Source organism: Myotis myotis, unplaced genomic scaffold, assembly GCF_014108235.1.
Source record: "Myotis myotis isolate mMyoMyo1 unplaced genomic scaffold, mMyoMyo1.p scaffold_m19_p_8, whole genome shotgun sequence".
In the NCBI taxonomy this organism is placed as follows: Eukaryota; Metazoa; Chordata; class Mammalia; order Chiroptera; family Vespertilionidae; genus Myotis; species Myotis myotis.
In genome coordinates, this window is record NW_023416390.1 from 57,613,378 (window position 1) to 57,632,308 (window position 18,931).

The 18,931-nt window shown below is 43.0% G+C and overlaps 1 protein-coding gene across 4 annotated transcripts in view; it reads left to right on the forward strand.

Annotated features, from left to right (window-relative positions):
- Positions 1-1,351: 1,351 nt before the first annotated feature.
- The window catches only part of ACVR1C (activin A receptor type 1C), a 77,124-nt gene continuing 59,544 nt past the window's right edge, over positions 1,352-18,931 (forward strand). For 3 of the 4 annotated variants that reach the window (XM_036320495.1, XM_036320498.1, XM_036320497.1), the window contains exon 1: positions 1,352-1,640. In XM_036320495.1, coding sequence (XP_036176388.1) covers positions 1,571-1,640 — 70 coding nt within the window. In that variant the 5' untranslated portion in view covers positions 1,352-1,570. Of the gene's footprint in view, positions 1,641-1,715; positions 1,840-18,931 lie in introns of those variants that run through there. The other variant, XM_036320496.1, reaches the window with a different exon arrangement.

An 18,931-nucleotide genomic window follows, 5' to 3' on the forward strand; every position in this document is an offset into this window, starting at 1 on the left:
GCATGTGTTTTGTGGGTGTCTGAAAGGGCTCAGGATTGTCCCACATCTTTTTTTTTTTTTTTTTTCTGTTTACTTGGATCCAGAATAAAATGAGAACAAAGTCTTTTTATGCTTGGGAATGTTTTGATTCAGCCAAGGTGGTGGTGGTTGAAATCCTCAGGACTGTCACCATCATGCATCAAAGCTCAACAGTCATCCCCCCCCCCCCTACCCCCAGCCCCACCCCAGCCCCGCACTGCGGGGTCCTTGGGTGGTAAAGTCAGTTGTATATATCACTCCACCATAGGTCTTTCATAGACCTCAGAAAGACCACTTGGTTATTTCCAGCTGAGCTAGGTGAAGAAGCAAGTAATCTCTCTTACTCAAGGCAACTCATTTACATGACAATCACTTTTCAAGGTGCCCCATAACAGTAGAAATAACACCGGTACTGGATTCTTGGCTTTTGGTTGTTGTTGTTGAGGTTAAAATACTACCATTCACGTCAATGTACGCGTAGGATTGAATTTAGGCTAATTGCTATTAATTGGTAACGTTGCCTTTGTATTTTCCATCACAATCCACATGGGGAGCACACCCATTACATAATAAGCTCCAGGGATTTAAACAGCACTTAAACAAGTTTCTAATATATTACTTTAAATCGTCCTTCACCTCCCCTTAAACCTTGTATATGATGTCCCCCCCCCCCCCCCAATTTTTAATTGCTGAAAACTGTAGCTGCCGGAGATATATTCCATAGGATGATTCCTCACCCTCATCATCTGGCGCAAGAGGGTCTAGCTTGAGTCGCCATTTCATACAGGGGAGGGCCGCAGGAAATCATCCCGCAAGAGCTGAAGTTTGTGAAACTAAAGCAAAGGGTAGCCGATGCAGTCGAATAATTGGTTATTTCCGGGGCTGAACAGAGAGGGCGCCCTTCCACAGACCTGTGCACAGCCCGCACCGGTGGTGGGACAGGCCCGGCGGGAATGCATGGGGGTGTCTCAGGCTCAGTCTAGTTGGAAAACCCGTAGGGCACCGGACTACAAACAAACGCCAAGAGACCTGGACGGGTGGGTCTTCTGTAGCGACCTGCGGAGCGGACCACCAGAAAGCAATTGCTGCAGGGCTTAAGTTTCCTAAAGTCTTAGCAGGGCTTTCCCTGCCGTCCTGACTCCCACCTCCAGGCCAGGGGGCTCCACGCCACCCCACTCCCTTGCTTCCCTCCAGCTCTGGGCGGCCTCTGCCAGCCGGCCCGACAGCGCCAGGCCCCAGGCGGTTCCGAGGGCGCAGGGGGCGGAGGCGCGGCGGGGGCGGGCCCTGGCACCCTCCTCCCCCCACCCCGCTCCCCTCCAGCGCGTCCCTGGGGTCAGTGGCAGGAGCGCGGCGCACCGCCAGCCACGAGGGGCGTGAGATGGGGGAGGCAGAGGAGGGGTGCGCCCTCACGGATTAGAGCCAACCGCGCACTTCCGAAGGCTGCGGGGCTGCGCTTCCCTCCCGCGCCCCGGGAACTTCAAAGCGGCGGGCGCTGCCCCGGCCGCCAGGTCCGCTCTGGGGCCTCGCAGCCCCGCGCGGCCGCCGGGTGGCCATGACCCGAGCGCTCGGCGCTGCGCTCCGCCAGGCTCTGCTGCTCGCCGCGGCCGCCGCGCTCTCCGCAGGTAGGACGGGCGCGGCTGCCCCGCGCTCACGTGGGGGTTGGGGGGGGGGTAGGGGGGAGTCGGGGATCGTCCGCGGGCGGGCGCGGTAGTTGAAGAAGGTGCTTGGAGCAAACTGACCTTCCACGGGGCGGAATGGGAAGCGCCTGTTGGATCGAAGGGGCGCGGGCACCTGACGCCTGGCAGGCGTAGGGGCAGACAGGTGTGTTGGGGACGAAGCCACCGGGGGAAGGGGAAAAGCGATAGGGACCGTGTGGGGGTTTGGGTAGTGGGTGAGGTAGGTGACAGATCTGGTGGCAGTTCGCAGCGGAGGAGAGTGTGTTGCTGGGTGTGCGCAGGGCTGGGAGCTGAGTGGCACCAGGAGTTCGCCCTGCAAGTGCCTGGGGGACGCTCTGTGCTGAGCTCCGCGCGGAGCCGAGCCAGGGGGTGGGAGGCTGCGGAGAGGTGGGGGCGATTCAGACCGAGTTTGAGGAGGCCAGGGATACCTCAGAAGCCGCTGGTGCCAAGCTATGTAGGCGGGAGTGGGAGCTTAGATCTGCGTGGTTTGCAACACACGTTGCTTTCGAGGTACGATCTTTACCAAGAGTTGCAGGGGAAAAAATTCTGGCAAGCGTCCCAGCGTTTATAACAGGTCTGTTTCTTGATAGGCTAAGTAGCCCGAGCTAGAAACCAAACGTTTCTTGATAATGTTTACTAGAAACTGGGGCAAATGCATCTTTGGTAAAAGCGAAGCGTGCTGAGATGAAAAACACATTTAATTCAGAAACTGTTTTCATTATAACATTATCCTGGGTTATGGAGAGCAGGAGCAGGATTCCTTGCTAACTCATTCTTGAAACATTTCAGTCAGACATTTAAGACATTTGCACATAAAAACCTGGTGTATTTTGGTAGAACTGCACTTGGCCCGGAGCTGACTTTGATGCGTTTTTGTTTTCCCAGATGACAATGTGTTTGACGTTAATAGCGATACTCCAGGGTGGGTAGTTTTCCTCTTAGTGACAATTCAGGAGAATGTTGTGAGTAGTATGATTGCTGCATGCACAGATTTCCGTGTTTCAGATGGTCTGGGAGAAACACTACATGCATTTAAGTGAAATTCTGATTATTGGGAGGGATTAATTAGGAAAGCAGTTACCCAGAGGTTATCAGGAAAATGATGAGATAAAGTGAAATATTTTCATTCAGAGGTAGTAAAATCATAAATAGGGAAAAAACTGACTGCAGAGTCTTTATAAGAAATGGGTGGGAACTCTGCTAACTTGGAAAGAATATTCAAAGTACTGGTAGAATTTACAAAAAAAAATATAGTCTTCCAGATATTTTGACTAGACACCTGTGAAATTGCCTCCGCAGGCTGTCCATTCAGCCTTATTTATTTGGGGAGCTAATAGCTTAGCTGCAGAGGTTTAAAAAAGACTCAATTATCTTTTTATATCTCTTGAAAGGTATGTTTTATTCTATGACAGAATCTTTTAGAGAATTTCAGAGACCCTGGGTATAGCAGCATGGCAAAACAAGCCCTGCTATGTTCTGAAAAAGGAATGGAAACTTTTGACATTGAAATGTACAAAATAGAAAAAAAAAGAATATCCATTCAAATTTGATTGTTTCCTCAAAACCTGAAGGCTAAGAAAAATGCCTGATGTGGAGATAATGTGTCAATATAGTAGAAAGGTGCTTACCAAACTTGAACTTTACAATGAACTTTTGAACATAAATCATTTTCAAATCTCTTAAAGAAACTTTATCCTTCTTTGTATCCCACAGAAAAAAATGTCTGTTGCTATTTACATTTTTGATTCTTTATATTTGTGCAAATCTTTGATTATTTGGTAGGGGGATTCAAGGTTATTTATTTATTTATTTATTTAGTCGTTGTTAATCATCACCCGAGGATATTTTTTCATTGATTTTTAGGGTGAGCGGGAGAGGGAAAGACAGAGAGAGAAGAGTCAGTGTGAGAGAAACACATTGATTGGTTGCCTCTTGCAGGAGCCCTCACCAGTGCTCCTGCTGGGGAGGAGCTTGCAACCAAGGTATGTGCTCTTGACCGCAATCAAACCCGGGACCCTTTGGTCCACAGACCGACACTCTATCTGCTGAGCCAAACCAGCTAGGGCTTATTTATTTATTTAACCTTCTAAGTTGTTTTTCTCATGTGGTTACCTGGTCACTTTTACAAATTACATTGTTAATCATATTGGCCATTTTTGAAAATGTACATGCCATTATTGGCATGTTATATGAGAAGTTGCTATTGACAAGATGACATAGCAAAACTGCATGACAGAAAACGCCACCTTCCAGTTTGGCTCTGCTGAGCACCAGATCTAGGACCTTAAATATCTAATGACATTGATAAACCAATAAAACGCCTTTTGCTTTGGCTGTTCTTTGCAGCAGCTCTGTCACCTCAGATGTGTCATGCATCAACAGCATAATAGAAACTATTGCTCTTGATGAGAATCTCAGTGGGTAATCACTGATGAGAATTTAGAGAAAATATTTATTGGTCCAGACTGGCTAAAAACTAGGCTCCTCTGAGTTACTCTCATTATCTAGTTACTGGGTTTCTTGATGTTTCATAAGACAGCTCTGAGATAACCTCCCAACAGTTATCCTAGGTACCAAACAAAGAATTGGCAGAAAATGTCTCAAATTATAAGTTGTGCTTTGGATATTACATAGATTCATACCTTCTCCACTAATTTTATGGAATTCCTTCGTCTTCTGGTTGGGAAAGGATTACTAAACTGAAAACTGTTTCATTTAATAACCAGGGTGGGGTTGACTTTTCAGATAGTGAGATTCTTACCACACCCCCCCCCCCACACACACACACACACCCGCTCCTCACTACCACCATACACTTCCCACTATACATTTTAAGCTTTGCTGGATTTGAAAGTGAACGCTTTGGGTTGACTGGATTTATAAATGCAAAAGGTATTGTCACCTTTGCCCTTCTTTAAGCACAATCATTTGTTGGTTGATGGACACAAATGTGGCAAGAGGCTCTCTGTTTCCAAGGAACAAACTTCTCTAGCCCAGAAGAAACTCTGTGCAGAAGTCCTTGGGGGCATATTTCTTCACTGACTATAATGCTTCAACCCGTTTTCTAGCCTCAGATGTACGAAGTATAAAACAAAGAGTCCCCTGATTCACTATAATCATAGAAAAATAAAGGATTTGTGGTGTGAGAGAGAGAGGAAGAAAAGATGACACCAAATTTTTGACCCAAGCAATGGAAGAATAGACCCTTACGTGGGTTGAGGCCTGGAGACAAGGGGACAGTGGCAGATTTGAAGCCCAGTTTTGGTTATGTTGAGTTTAAAGTGCTTATTAGACATTGAAGTGGAGATATCAAGTATGTAATTGGTTTTATGCACCTAAAGTTTAGGTTATAAGACTGGTCAGAAGATAAAAAATATGGAGCTAAGGGCCCTTATAGATAATCTTAAAAGATACATTAAATAGTCACAGGTTTAGCAATCATAGAACACCCAGTTAAATTGAATTTCAGATAAACAACAGGTTTTTGATTACAAATATGTTCCAAATGTCACATGGTATATACTTATATTCAAAATTAATTGCTGCTTAATTCTACTTTAATTGGTGTTTTGTATTTTTATCTGGCAACCCAACATTAAAGAGATATTGTGGTGAGATGACCAGCTTCTGATACATGTATTTCCAGCTCTTGCATCAGAAAGAGGAGTATAGACCTATTTCTAGTCCTCATCTCTTAAAACTGCTGTTCTAGCTCTGTTGCTGTCCCATATGCATCTCTGAATGGGTCACTACCAGCTCTTTGCACTATTTCCGCTGCCACTGAGTCAACAGGGAGGGATACCCAGCCTTTCCTAACCTTACATGAGTAGCTTATTAGGAAAGGATGCGTGAAAAAGATAAGAATAACTCTCTAGACTCCCTGCAAATGATTGTTAGTGAAAGAAGTTGGTTTTGCCACCATTTATTGTCTTTTGAGTGTGATTGTTATTTTCAAATGCATTTTTAGAATACTTTCCTTTTTTTTTTTTAAAATATATTTTATTGATCTTTTACAGAGAGGAAGGGAGAGAGATAGTTAGAAACATCGATGAGAGAGAAACATCGATCAGCTGCCTCCTGCACATCTCCTACTGGGGATGTGCCCACAACCCAGGTACATGCCCTTGACCGGAATCGAACCTGGGACCTCTCAGTCCGCAGGCCGACGCTCTATCCACTGAGCCAAACCGGTTTCGGCGAATACTTTCCTTTTGAATCAACATTTATATGTTTCTCCTATAGAGGAGCTGAGGTCCAGTTTGTTGACTTTTTCTAGGCAGTGCTCGTATCACATATTGTAAATAAGAGAAGGTTAAGAGGAGAGGTGAATGGATAGAGTCAGGGCTTGGAAGGGCTCGAGCCCCACAGGACCTGATAATCAGACACAGTTCGAGGGTTAAGAGCATGTTCCTAAGAGAGCGATTGCAAGCCCTTTGGGAGAAGGGCAGGGATATGTAAATGTCAGCCAGAGGCTGTTTAGCTCCCGCTATAGCTATGTCTTGAGCTGCTACCAAATGACTGGTATTGGCTTTATTTGGCGATTTGTAGGGGAAAGTGTCCTTTAAATGAATAACTGTAGGTCCGGGTCATTAAAAATCTCAAACAGATATGTTCAAATGTAAAGGGTTTATTTTAATAAACATTTAAAATGAGGGCTAATTTTTAAGTATAAATAGAAAAAAGAACTAAAAAGGGGTGGGAAAATGGAAAATTCTAAGAACAAAGATTATACTATGTATCATTCCTTATCATTTATATATGTGAATTTTTTTCTGAATTTTCCATTGCTTTGGTCTTCTGTGTCTTAAATTTTTCCCAGCTGATATTCAAAATCTCAAGGTTTCTTTTTACATTGCTTAAGAAATTTGGATAATATTAGGATATGTTCATAAGTGATATAGAAATGCTACTTTTGCTAAGGAACCTAGGAATACTTAGTTACGACCTTGGCTTAGTTGTGCCTAACTCTAGTCTAAAAGGGGTAACTAGGGGACACCTAGAAAAGGGAGGCAAAATAAGGCAAAGTAACTGTTTTGTTACCTGGTGTTTTAATCCTAAATTGCATGGCAGAACTCTAATATACTCTCCTTTTCTAAACTTTTACTAATTACTAAATAGCCTAAGGATAGAGAAAGGAGGTGTGTGATAAATCAGAATCCAGAATCCTGACACCGATACAGTCAAAAGTTTATGCAGTGCCTGGCAAAATAAAGCCAGCGTACCAGAGCAGGGAACCTCTATCTTTAATACCTGACCTTAGTCCATCCTCTATGGCAGCTCTGAAAAGAGTTCTGGGCGATAAACTCAAGGGTCACTGTTCAGTGAGGGAAAGTCGTGAGTCTGTGGAGAAAGGTGGTTGGGTCTCTTCTATGAGGAAGCAGGTCCTGTTATGCCCAACTTTCTATAAAGAGATGCAAAAGAAGGCATCATAAGCATGAATCCTGAGCTTTTGCATTCTTTGAAAGCTGGATCCCTAAGGCATGTGGGCCTCTTGGTTCCCTGGAATCTGAACAGTACAAATCATTATTCCTTTCAATTGGGGATCCAATAAAAAGTAAAAGGGAAGGAGGAGAGAGATTCAAAATGGCAGCAGAGTAGGTGGAAGCTACATGCACCTCCTTTCAGGATCAACCTGGAATTACAACTAAATTACAGAACAATCATACTGAATAACAAACTGAAGACTAGCTGAAGGATTTACAGAAGAAGCCACATTGATATTGGTAGGAAGCGCAGAGACATGAAAGGAGTTGGCCCCGCTCCCACGGGTGGCAGCTGAGGGATATCTCAGCTACAAAAGGGTTTCCCCTGAGAAGTTTGAGGTCTCAACCCCCAGCCCAGAGCATCAGAACAGGGAAGAGGCACCCACATAACATCTGGCTGTGAAAATCAGTAGGAATTTTATCCATCAGGGAGGGACAGGAGTCTGCTAGAGACACAGGCACCCTTTTAAAGGGCTAACACACAACAATTTATTCAGAGTTACTTAACCAGGGCTGTGGTGAAGGAAGGGTGGAGCAGACTAGAGTCTGTGAAGAGAGTCTGAAGTTTCTGGCTCTGAGGAGAGCCCTGAGGGACAGCCTCCAGGATCCCTGTGCTGAGTCATTCTCCAATACCACAGTCGCCATCGCCATCTTTCTGGGGTGGAACACTCCCCTCTGTGTGGCATCAGCTTGAGGGAATGCAATAGCCCTACCCTCTGGCCTCCCTCTTGCACCACCCTGTGGAGCTCACATTCTACTGAGGAATCAAATGCCTTGGCCAGAATATAGAGGTCTGGGAAGACTCGGGGTGTCAGTGACTTAGTTGTGTGGCTTTGGGTTGGGGGCTATTCTCCCACTTTCCTGAGAACCTGACTGGTGCTCCCTCCTCACAGGAGATCCACTAGAACCACTTTCTGGGCTTCCGGCGGACCCACCTTGTGGGTTCTGGCTCCAGTTCAGACGGCCCCGCCCACCTGACTTCTGGTGGCTCCACCCTGCCAAAATCAGGGCAAAATCTGACAGTGGTGTGGTTCTGGGGAAGGGGCCACACCACTCATATTTCCCAAAGCCTGACTGGTACCTTCCCCTCATGGGAGATCCACTAGCCCCATACTCCTGACTCCCGATAACCCCACCCTGCTTAGCTCCATCTCCTCATGGCAGAATCTGGAACAGATTGAGCTGTGTGCTTCACAATAGGAGCCATTTTTTCTTTTGCACACCTGATCTGAGCAGAGGCCTCCCTTCACATGGCCAAATCGTGGTCTCTTTGGGCATGATAAATTCTGCCAACCTCACCCTGATACCTCCCTGAGACCCAGCTTCACCACAAAGGTGTGAGAGCACCCACTGGGTGGCAGTGACACCACAAGCCAGGCTCCCCAGCACTGCACTAAGTTTGAATTTGTATCAGTCTGGTGAACATCACTCATCCCTGTCAGGTGAGTCATTGTGAATGTCTCATAGGCAACTTGAGTACAGTCAGAGGCTCTTTCAGTGACTGAGCCTAACAGGTAGCCAACAGGTGGAAGCAGATGGAGGTGGATCTGGATGCCTTGGGACTTATGCTGACCTCCCAGGCAGGTGCTGGTAAAAGCCAGCCTTGGTATACAGCTTGGTCCTTCCTGAACACACCCAGGCCCAGCAGAGGCAGCTACAAACTGTAGATTGCTTATAGCTCCAAACAAATTGCCAAGGGCCAGTCACAGACAGCATCATACATTACCTGCACTAGAGTCCCTCTCAAGAGGCCTAGAACCAATAACTCAGTGGCCAGCTTCAGACAACACAGAGATGGATCCAATAAGCTTCACAAGTAGCATATCCAAAGGGAGATCTCAGCAGGCACCAAACCCTGCTGAGTCAAATTCCACTTCATGGTGTCAGCATCTGCACAGTAGGTTGCATGCCATGGTAGGGGTTGAGCCTCACAGTTAGTCAGTCTGAGGGTCTGTCCCATACATGGATGGGCCAGGAGCAATCAAGACTCAATTACAATAAGAGGGCCCACGTAACGCACACAGGGGACATTCCTAGAGCACCCAGCACAGGTGATCAAGGCGATTGCACCAATGGAGCCCAGAGGACACCTACTACATAAGGCCTTCCCATTAAGACTGGGAGTCATAGCAAATCTAATACACAGAAAGAAATCCAAAGAGGTAGCCAAAATGGGAGACAAAGAAGCAGGCTTCAAATGAAAGAACAGGATAAATCTCTAGAAAAAGAACTAAATGAAATGGAGGCAAGCAATTTATCAGAGTTCAAAGTAATGATTAAAAGAATGCTGAACAGAATGAAAAAGGACATAGAAACCATAAAAAAAGGACCAGACAGAAATGAAAAATATAATATATGAAATGAAGAATACACTAGAAGGAATAAACAGTAGGTTGGATGAAGCAGAAGATTGAATCAGTGGTTTGGAAGACAAGGTAGAAAAAAACATCCAATCAGAGCAAAAAAAAAAAAGAGATAATAATTTGAAAAAAAAAATGAGGATAGTTTAAGGGACCTTTGGGGCAACATGAAGTGTAACAACATCATCATAGGGGTACCAGATGGGGAAGAGAGAGAGCAAGGGATTGAGAACCTATTTGAAGAAATAATGACAAGGCTTCCCTAACCTGGTAAAGAAAAAAGACATACAAATCCAAGGATCACAGAGAATCCCAAACAATATGAACCCAAAGAGGCCCACACCAAGATGTATTATAATTAAAATGGCAAAGTTAAAGACAAAGATAGAATTTTAACAGCTGTTAGAGAAAGAGTTGGATACCTATAAGGAACCCCAGTAAGACATTCAGCTGATTTCTCAGCAGAAACATTTAAGGCCAGAAGGGATTGGCATGAAATATTCAAAGATATGGAAGCAAGAACCTACAACCGAGACCACTTTATCCTGTAAGGTTACCATTTAAAATTGAAAGAGAAATAAAGAGCTTCTTAGACAAGAAAAAGCTAACGGAGTTTGTTACCACTGAATAAATATTACAAGAAAAGTTAAAGGGCCTGTTATATAATAATAATAATAATAATAATAATAATAATAATAATAGCCAAGTAGAGGAACATAGGTAAAAGAATAACATGGCAATAAATATATACCTATCAATAATCACTTTAAATGTAAATTGCTTAAATGCTCCAATCAAAAGACACAGGGCAGCTGAATGGATAAGAAAACAAGGCCCACATATATACTGTCTACAAGAGACCCACTTCAGAACAAAAGATACACACATACTAAAAATAAAGGTCTAGAAAAAGATATTTCATGCAAATACAAATTTAAAAAGCTGGGGTAGCAATATTATATCTGACTAAATAGACTTTAAAACAAAAGCTATAGTAAAAGACAAAGAAGAATACTACATTATGATTAAGGGAGGAATCCAACAAGAGGATAAAGTGAAATAAACCAGTCAGAGAAAGACAAGCATCACATGATCTCACTTATATGTGGAATCTAATGAACAAAATAAACGGATGAAGAAAAAAGAAGATCCAGAGACATTGAAGCATGGAACAGACTGACATATTTCAGAGGGAAGGTGGGGTGATAGAAAGAGATTAGCCAATGAACTTATAAACACATATGCATAGTCCATGAACAGATAATAGTGTGGGTAAGGCCTGGGGAGGGGATGGAAGTGGGGTGGAGGAGGTCAAAGGGGGGAGAAAAGGGGACATCTGTAATACTTTTAATAATTTAAAAAAAGAAAATAAAAGGTTATAATCCTAAATATTTTTGCACCAACATAGGAGCACCTAAATAGGTAAAACAAATGTTGATGGACATAAAGGGAGTGTGGAGCTTCATCCATATATAGTCATAGTAGAGGATTTTAACACCCCACTGACATCAATGGATAGATCTTTCAGAGAGAACATCAACCAGGAAATGGTGGCCTTAAATGATCAGATGGATTTAATTTATATCTTCAGATCATTTCACTCCAAAACAGAAGAATATACATTATTTACAACTGCACATGGAACATTTTCTAGGATAGACCACATGTTATGACACAAAACAAGTCTCAACTTTAAGAAGATTGAAATCACGTCAAGCATCTTCTTTGACCATAATGGTATGAAACTAGAAATCAATCACAAGAAAAACCCCTGAAAAACACACAAAGCATGGAAGCTAAATAACATTACTAAACAATGAATGGGTTAACCGTGAGATCAAGGAATAAATTTTTAAAAATACCCTGAAACAATTGAAAATGAGAAAAAACAACTCAAAATTTATGAAACACAGTGGAAGCACTTTTAAGAGCGAAATTCATACAGGCCTATTTCAAGGAACAAGAAAAATCTTAAATAAACAACCTAACTTTACACTTAAAGGAACTTGAAAAAGAACTGCAAACTACACCTTTATAGTCAATATTTGACAAAGGAAACAAAATCCTACAATGGGGTAAAGATAGTCTATTCAATAAATAGTGTTGGGAAAATGGACAGATATGTGCCAAAAAATGAAACTACACCACCTTCTAACACCATACACAAAATGAACTCAAAATGGATTAAAAACTTAAATGTTATACTCAAAACTATTAATATCCTAGAAGAAAAATAGTAAAAATTATTGGACATTTCTCATAGCAATATTTTTTCTGATATATCTCCTTGGGCAAGGGAAATGAAAGAAAAAATAAACAAATGGACTTCATCACACTTAAAAGTTTTTGCACAGCAAAGCCAACCATCAACAAAATGAAAAAGACAGCCAACTGAATGAAAAAAGATATTTGCTGATACATTTGATAAGGGATTAACATTCAAAATTTATAAAGAACTTATAAAACGCATCAATAAAACAAACAATCCAGTTAAAAAATGGGCAAAGGACCTGAATAGAGATTTCTTCCAAGAGGACATACAGATGTCAAATAGACATATGAAAAGATGCTTAATGTCACTAATCATCAGAGAAATTCAAATTAAATTTGCAGTGAGATATCACTTCACACCTGTCAGATTGGCTATCATCAATCCTATCTAATAATAGACAAACATGGTAATTAACCATACATCCACTATGCTTCACATTGGCTAATCAGCCAGGATATGCAAATTAACTGCCAACAGAGATGGAGGCCGGCAGCCACGCAGCTGAAGTGAACATGAGGCTTGCTTGCTCCAGTGATGGAGGAAGCCAAGGTTCCCCGCCTGCCGCGGCCCAGCTCTGAGCTCCGGATGCAACAATGTTGCAATTATAGAAGGTAAACAAACCCCAGATACCTGCTTTCAGCGGCAGCGGGCTCAGAGCTGGAGCCGGCTCTCATCTCCAGTGACAGCTATAGAAGGTAAATAAATCCCAGAATAAAAAAAGAAAAAGAAAGAAAAAGGAGGCTGGGAGCTTCAGTCGCCCGCCAGCCTGAAAACGGCCCTCAGCCCCTCACTCAAACTGGCCAGGCACCCCAGTGGGGACCCCCACCCTGAAGGGGGTGTGACCAGCTGCAAACAGCCATCAGCCCCTCATCCAGGCTGGCCAGGCACCCAAGCGGGAACCCCATCCTGAAGGGGGTGTGGCCAGCCTGAAAACAACCATCAGCCCCTCATCCAGGCTGGCCAGGCACCCCAGTGGGGACCCCCACCCTGAAGGGGGTGTGGCCAGCTGCAAACAGCCATCAGCCCCTCACCCAGGCTGGCCAGGCACCCCAGCGGGACCCCCACCCTGATCCGGGACACCCTTCAGGGCAAACCAGCCAGCCGCCACCCATGCACCAGGCTTCTATCCTATATAGTAAAAGGGTAATATGCAAACTGACCCTAACAGCAGAAGGACTGGGAATGACTGGTCACTATGACACACACTGACCACCAGGGGGCAGATGCTCAATGCAGGAGCTGCCCTCTGGTGGTCAGTGTGCTCTCACAGGGGAGAGCTCTGCTCAGCCACAGACAGGCTGATGGCTGCCAGTACAGCGGTGGTGGTGGGAGCCTCTCCTGCCTCAGCAGCGCTAAGGATGTCCGACTGCAGCTTAGGTCTGCTCCCCGCTGGCAAGTGGACATCCCCCGAGGGCTGCCGGGCTGCCAGAGGGATGTCTGATTGCCATCTTAGGCCCAATTCCCCGGGGAGCAGGCCTAAGCCAGCAAGTGGTCACCCCCGAGGGGTCCCAGAGTGCGAGAGGGCACAGGCCGGGCTGAGGGACCCCCTACCCCCGAGTGCACAAATTTTTGTGCACCGGGCCTCCAGTATATATATAAAACTCAGCTATGCTTTATATATATATATATATATGTATATATATACACCCTAATATGCAAATAGACCGAATGGTGGAATAACTGGTCACTCTGATGTGCACTGACCACCAGGGGGCATGCGCAGAACATGGCAGGCATCGGCAGCAGGTGGTAGAGCACAAAACATGGCAGGTGTTGGCCGCAGCGGGATGGTGGAGCAGGTGAGCAGGGGCACCAGACCACGGCAGGGCACCGGTTGCTGTCATCAGGATGAGCCTCTGATGGTTACTGAAAATTCTTTGTTCCTGTGTGCCATGGTCCTGCCCAGCGCTTGCACCTGCTGACAGCGCTGAGTGATCGGGGCCGGCGCTGAGTGCCAGCAGCAGGTGCAAGTGGTGGCTGCTGGCCCCGATTGCTCCAAAGGCTTCTCCACTTCTTCCTGCTTCTGAGAGGCGATTGGGGCAGTAGCCACAGCTTGTACCCGCTGCTGGCACCGGCCCCAATCACTCTGAGCTGTCAGCGGGTGTGAGTGGGGCCAGTGCCATCAGCGCCTGGGAGCCGTGGCTGTGGGAGCGGGGCTGCTGGCAGACAGGGTGCGGGGGGCCGCAGTGGAAGGGGCCAGACGGGGGCATGGAGGATGGGCCAAGACCTGCCCCTGTGCCCACTACAGCCTTGTGGCCCATGATTCCTTTCAAGGTGCACAAATTCATTCACTGGGCCCCTAGGAAATCAATAAATAAGTGTTGGCGAAGGTATGGAGAAAAAGGAACCCTTGTGCACTGTTGGTGAGAATGCAGATTGGTGCAGCCACTGTGGAAAGCAGTATGGAGCTTTGTCCAAAAATTAAAAATGGAACTGCCTTGTTACCCAGAAATTCTACTTCTGGGAACATAGCTGAAAAAATCTGAAATATTAATTCAAAAGTATATATGCACCCCTATGTTTATTCCAATGTTATATACAATAGCCAATATTTGGAAGCAGCCCAAGTGTTCATCAGTAGATGAGTGGATAAAAAAGCTGTGGTACATTTACACAACAGAATACTACTTGGTTGTGAATAAGAGGGAAATGTTACCCTTTGCTACAGCATGGATGGACCTACGAGCATTATGTTAGGCCACTCAGAGTAAGACAAGTACATGATTTCACACATATGTGGAATCCAATGAACAAAATTAACTAATAAGCAAAATAGAGACAAACTCATAGAGAGCAGGCTGACAGCTATTGGGGGCAGGTGAGGCTAGGTGGGGGACAATGGAGGGATTGACTAAAAAATAAAAAAAGAAAGAAAATTCATGGACATGTACCACAGTGTGGTGATTGGGGGAAATAAAGGTTTGGGGTAGGTGGAGGTGGGTACAGGAGGGATAAATGGTGATGGAAGGATACTTTATTTCGAGTGGTGAACATAGAATATAGAGTACTGATTTGTTGCGGAATTGTGCACGTGGAACCTGTATAACTTTGTTAACCAGTGTCTCTTCAATAAATTTAGTAAAAAGGGATAAACAAAACAAAAGGAAAAGCTAGAAAGGAGGTGAATAGAAGTATGAAATAGCTAAATAATACTTTTTTTCCATAGAAGCCCAAACTCAGCTATTCTCAGGAGATGTTCCCGTGGGTTCTCACATGGCTCTTTACTTCATCTACTTTGATTGGCCAACCAGGCTAACAAGGTTATGCTCTGCCCTGATTCTTCCCTTTTTCTCCTCTGGACTAACTCCCTATTCCTGTTGTTTTCTTCTTCTTTTTTCTCTTTTTTTTTCTTTTTGTTGTTGTTATTGTAGGTATGTGAAGATACTGTTTCTTTGGAACTGTTTTAAATTAATCCCCTCAAGAATTCATGGGTGAATCATTTAGTATGACTCAAGAACTTGGCTTATTATTTTTTAAAACAATTTAAATGTGCTGGTGACTTAAGCATCCCAAATTAGATCAATCTACTTTTTCATTAAACTTTTCACATCAAGAAAATGACTAGTATACTCTAATTTTGAAAGTGAAACACATTTTTTTCCTGATCTGTTTTACCATCCTTATCTCATGACAAGGTAAAATGACAAAGATAGATGCCATATCTCTGTATGTTGATTAAATTTCTTAGAAATTTTTGTTCAAAGCCATAATTAATTGAAATAAATACTCTGTGGTCAAAAACAGGATTAGAAAACAACCTAATCCATCCAGATCCGGACTATGATCATTTCATTTTTTTAAATTTATCTTTATTGTTGAAAGTATTATAGTTGCCCCATTTTATCCTCCCATTGACCCACTCCACCCTGCTCCCACCCCCACCCCAGGTCTTCACCACACTATTGTCTGTCCACAGATTATACACATATGCATATCAGTTCTTTGGTTAATGTTTATTTTAATGCAAAATGTTTAGTTTCATAAATGCATGCTTATCCAAGAGATGTTAACTCAGAGAGTCATAATCTAGATTAACACAACTTTAAGGAACCAGATTCATAAGTGGTGCTATGTTGTGTTTTCAACTTGAAGATGGACCAATAGAAATTATTATTATAAAATCATTACACTAAAGTGGGCACTGTCAAGAGGTGAAGTGGGAAGAGTGAAAAGAACCTAAACAGAGCATCCAAGAGGTCTGAGACAATATCGAGTTGTATAGCTTATATGTAAGTGTAATCCTAGGTGGATGTAATAAAAAATATTTTAAAAGGTATTGGTTAATAATTTCCCAAATACAGTGAAAGATATCAAATTAGTGGAATAGAAATAGACTCATACATATATGATCAATTGTTCTTTTTATTTTAAAAAAAGAAATAAAGGCAACTTAATAAAGTATAATCCTTTTACCAAATGATGCTGGAACAGGAAAAAAAAACCTAAAAACATGCCTTGCACGTCTATAATTGTTAATTCAGAATGACTCATAGACAAAAAAATCTAATAACTATAAAAACTTTAATAAAAAACACAGAAGAAAATCTTTTGATCTTGGGTTAAGAAACATTTCTTAGATGACAGTACCAAAAGCATATTCCATAAAAGAAAATATTGATGTATTGGACTTCATCAAAATGAAAAACTTCTATTTTTTGAAAGATGGTGTTAAGAGAATGAATAGACAAGCTGTGGGCTGGAAGATAGTATATGCAAAACACATCTTAGATAAAGCACTGAATCAAAATACATAAAAGATTCTCAGAACTGAATGAGAAAAACAAAGAATCCATAAGAAGTGTGCAAAGCAATAGGCATATGAAAAGATCCTTATCATTACTAATCATCAGACAAATGCAGATTAAAACCATGATGAGATATTACCTCATACCTGTATGGCTATTATCAGTAAATCAACAAACAATAAGTGTTGATGAGAATGTAGAGAAAAGTGAACCTTTGTACACTATTGGGAATGCAGATTGATGAAGCCACTATACAACACATTATGGAGTTTCCTAAGAAAAATAAAAAATAGAAGTACTTTATGATCCAGCAATTCCATTTCTGAGTATATATATCCAAAGAAACATAAAACACTAATTTGAAAATATATATGCACCACTGTGTTCAAAGGTGCATTACTTATAAGAGCCAAGCTATGGAAGCAACCCAAGTGTCCATCAATAGACAAGTGAATAAAGAAGATGTACATTTATCCAGTGGAATATTACTCAGCCTTAAAAATGAGTGAAATTTTACCATTTACAACAACATGGATGGACCTGGAGAGTATTATGCTAAGTTAAATAAATCAGTCAGAGAAAGACAAATACCATATGGTTTTACATATGTAGAATCTGAAGAACAAAATGAACAAGTAAGACAGAAACTGACTTAGAGATACAGAGAACAAATCAAGGGTTGCCAGATTGGAGGGGGGTTGGGGGAATGGGTGAAATGCAAACGGATTAAGAAATACAAATTGGTGGTTGCAAAATAGTCATGGGGATGTAAGGTGCAACATAGGAAATACAGCCAATAATATTGTAATTACTATGTATGGTGCCGGATAGGTACTAGAATTATTAGGGGGATCACTTTGTAAATTACATAAATGTCTAACTACTGTGCTATACACATGAAAAGAATATTGAATATAAACTATAATTGGAAAAAATAGTGCTGAATAAAAAGGGGGAAAAAAAGAATTGGACAAAAGATTTGAGCAGATAAAGAAAATACATGAATGGAAAAAAGAACACCCAAAATGCTCAATATTATTACACATTAAGGAAATACTTATTAAAACCACAGTGACATGCTATTGCACACCTATCTGAATGGCTAAAACAGAATGCAAATAATCCCCCAACAACAAATAAGCAAACAAAAAACAAAGTTAACAATACCAAGTGCTGACAGGAATGCTAAGTAATAGGAATTCTCATATATAACCCGTGGCCTATAAAATGGTACAGCCACTTTAGAAAACATAAATACACACTTTTTATCAAACCTAGAAATCCTACTCCTAGGTTTTTAATGAAGAGAAATGGAACTTATCCTATATAATAAAGAGCTAATATGCAAATGGTCATCAAGCCCTCATGCCCTTGTGCACTCGTGTCTCGCGCTCTTGTGCTGGGGCCAGGGGACCTGAGGCCAGGCTGGGGTCCTGAGGTTGCGCCCCTCGCCCCTTGCCCCAGTGCCAGGGCCGGGGGACTTGATGCCGGGCCTGGGGACCTGAGGCTGCGCCCCCAGTCTGGTGGGTCTTGACAGGGGGCCTGAGGCTGTGCCTCCCACCCTGCAGGGCTTGACAGGGTGGGGCTGGCCAGGTCTGGGTCTCATGCGATTTTGAGGTGCACACAATGGGTGGGGACTTGACTCTGGGTCCTGCGGCATGCCCCAGACTCTGATAGGAGGGAGATTTTCATATACATTTTACTAATTTTCTTTCATCTCTGACACTTCTATTATAGAGAAAGGGCAAATAGTAATATTAAAATATTTCATCTAATTAACTCCCTTTTAATGTGCCCAAATTTCATGCACCAGGCCACAAGTTTCATACAAAATCTGTATGTCATTATTTGTTACAGATTTATTCTTAATCCACAAAACCTGGGGATTAAGAATAAACATTCTTTATCTAGTATATGGATCAACAAACTGTTGTACATTCATGCAATGAACTACTGATGTATGCAACAACATGAATGAATCTCACATACCTTAAGGCAATGATGGGAGTCAGAATCAACAGGCTGCATTCATTTCTCATTTTGGAGAAGGGAAACCTATGGAAACAGAAAACATCATTGCCTGCCAGGGGCAGTAAGAGTTGTCTAAAAGGGTGTATGAGAAAATTTTGGGGGAGAGGTGATTGAACTGCAGCTGTCAAATCTCATAAGACTATATACTAAAAAGGATGAATGTTATATGTAAATTATATTTCAACTAGAGGCCTGGTACACAAAATTTGTACACTTGGGGGGGGGGTGTCCCTCAGTCCGTCCTGTGCCCTCTCGCAGTCTGGGAGCCCTCGGGGGATGTCTGACTGACAGCTTAGGTCCGCTCCCACCACCGCCGCTGCTCTCGTCAGCCATGAGCCCGGTTTCT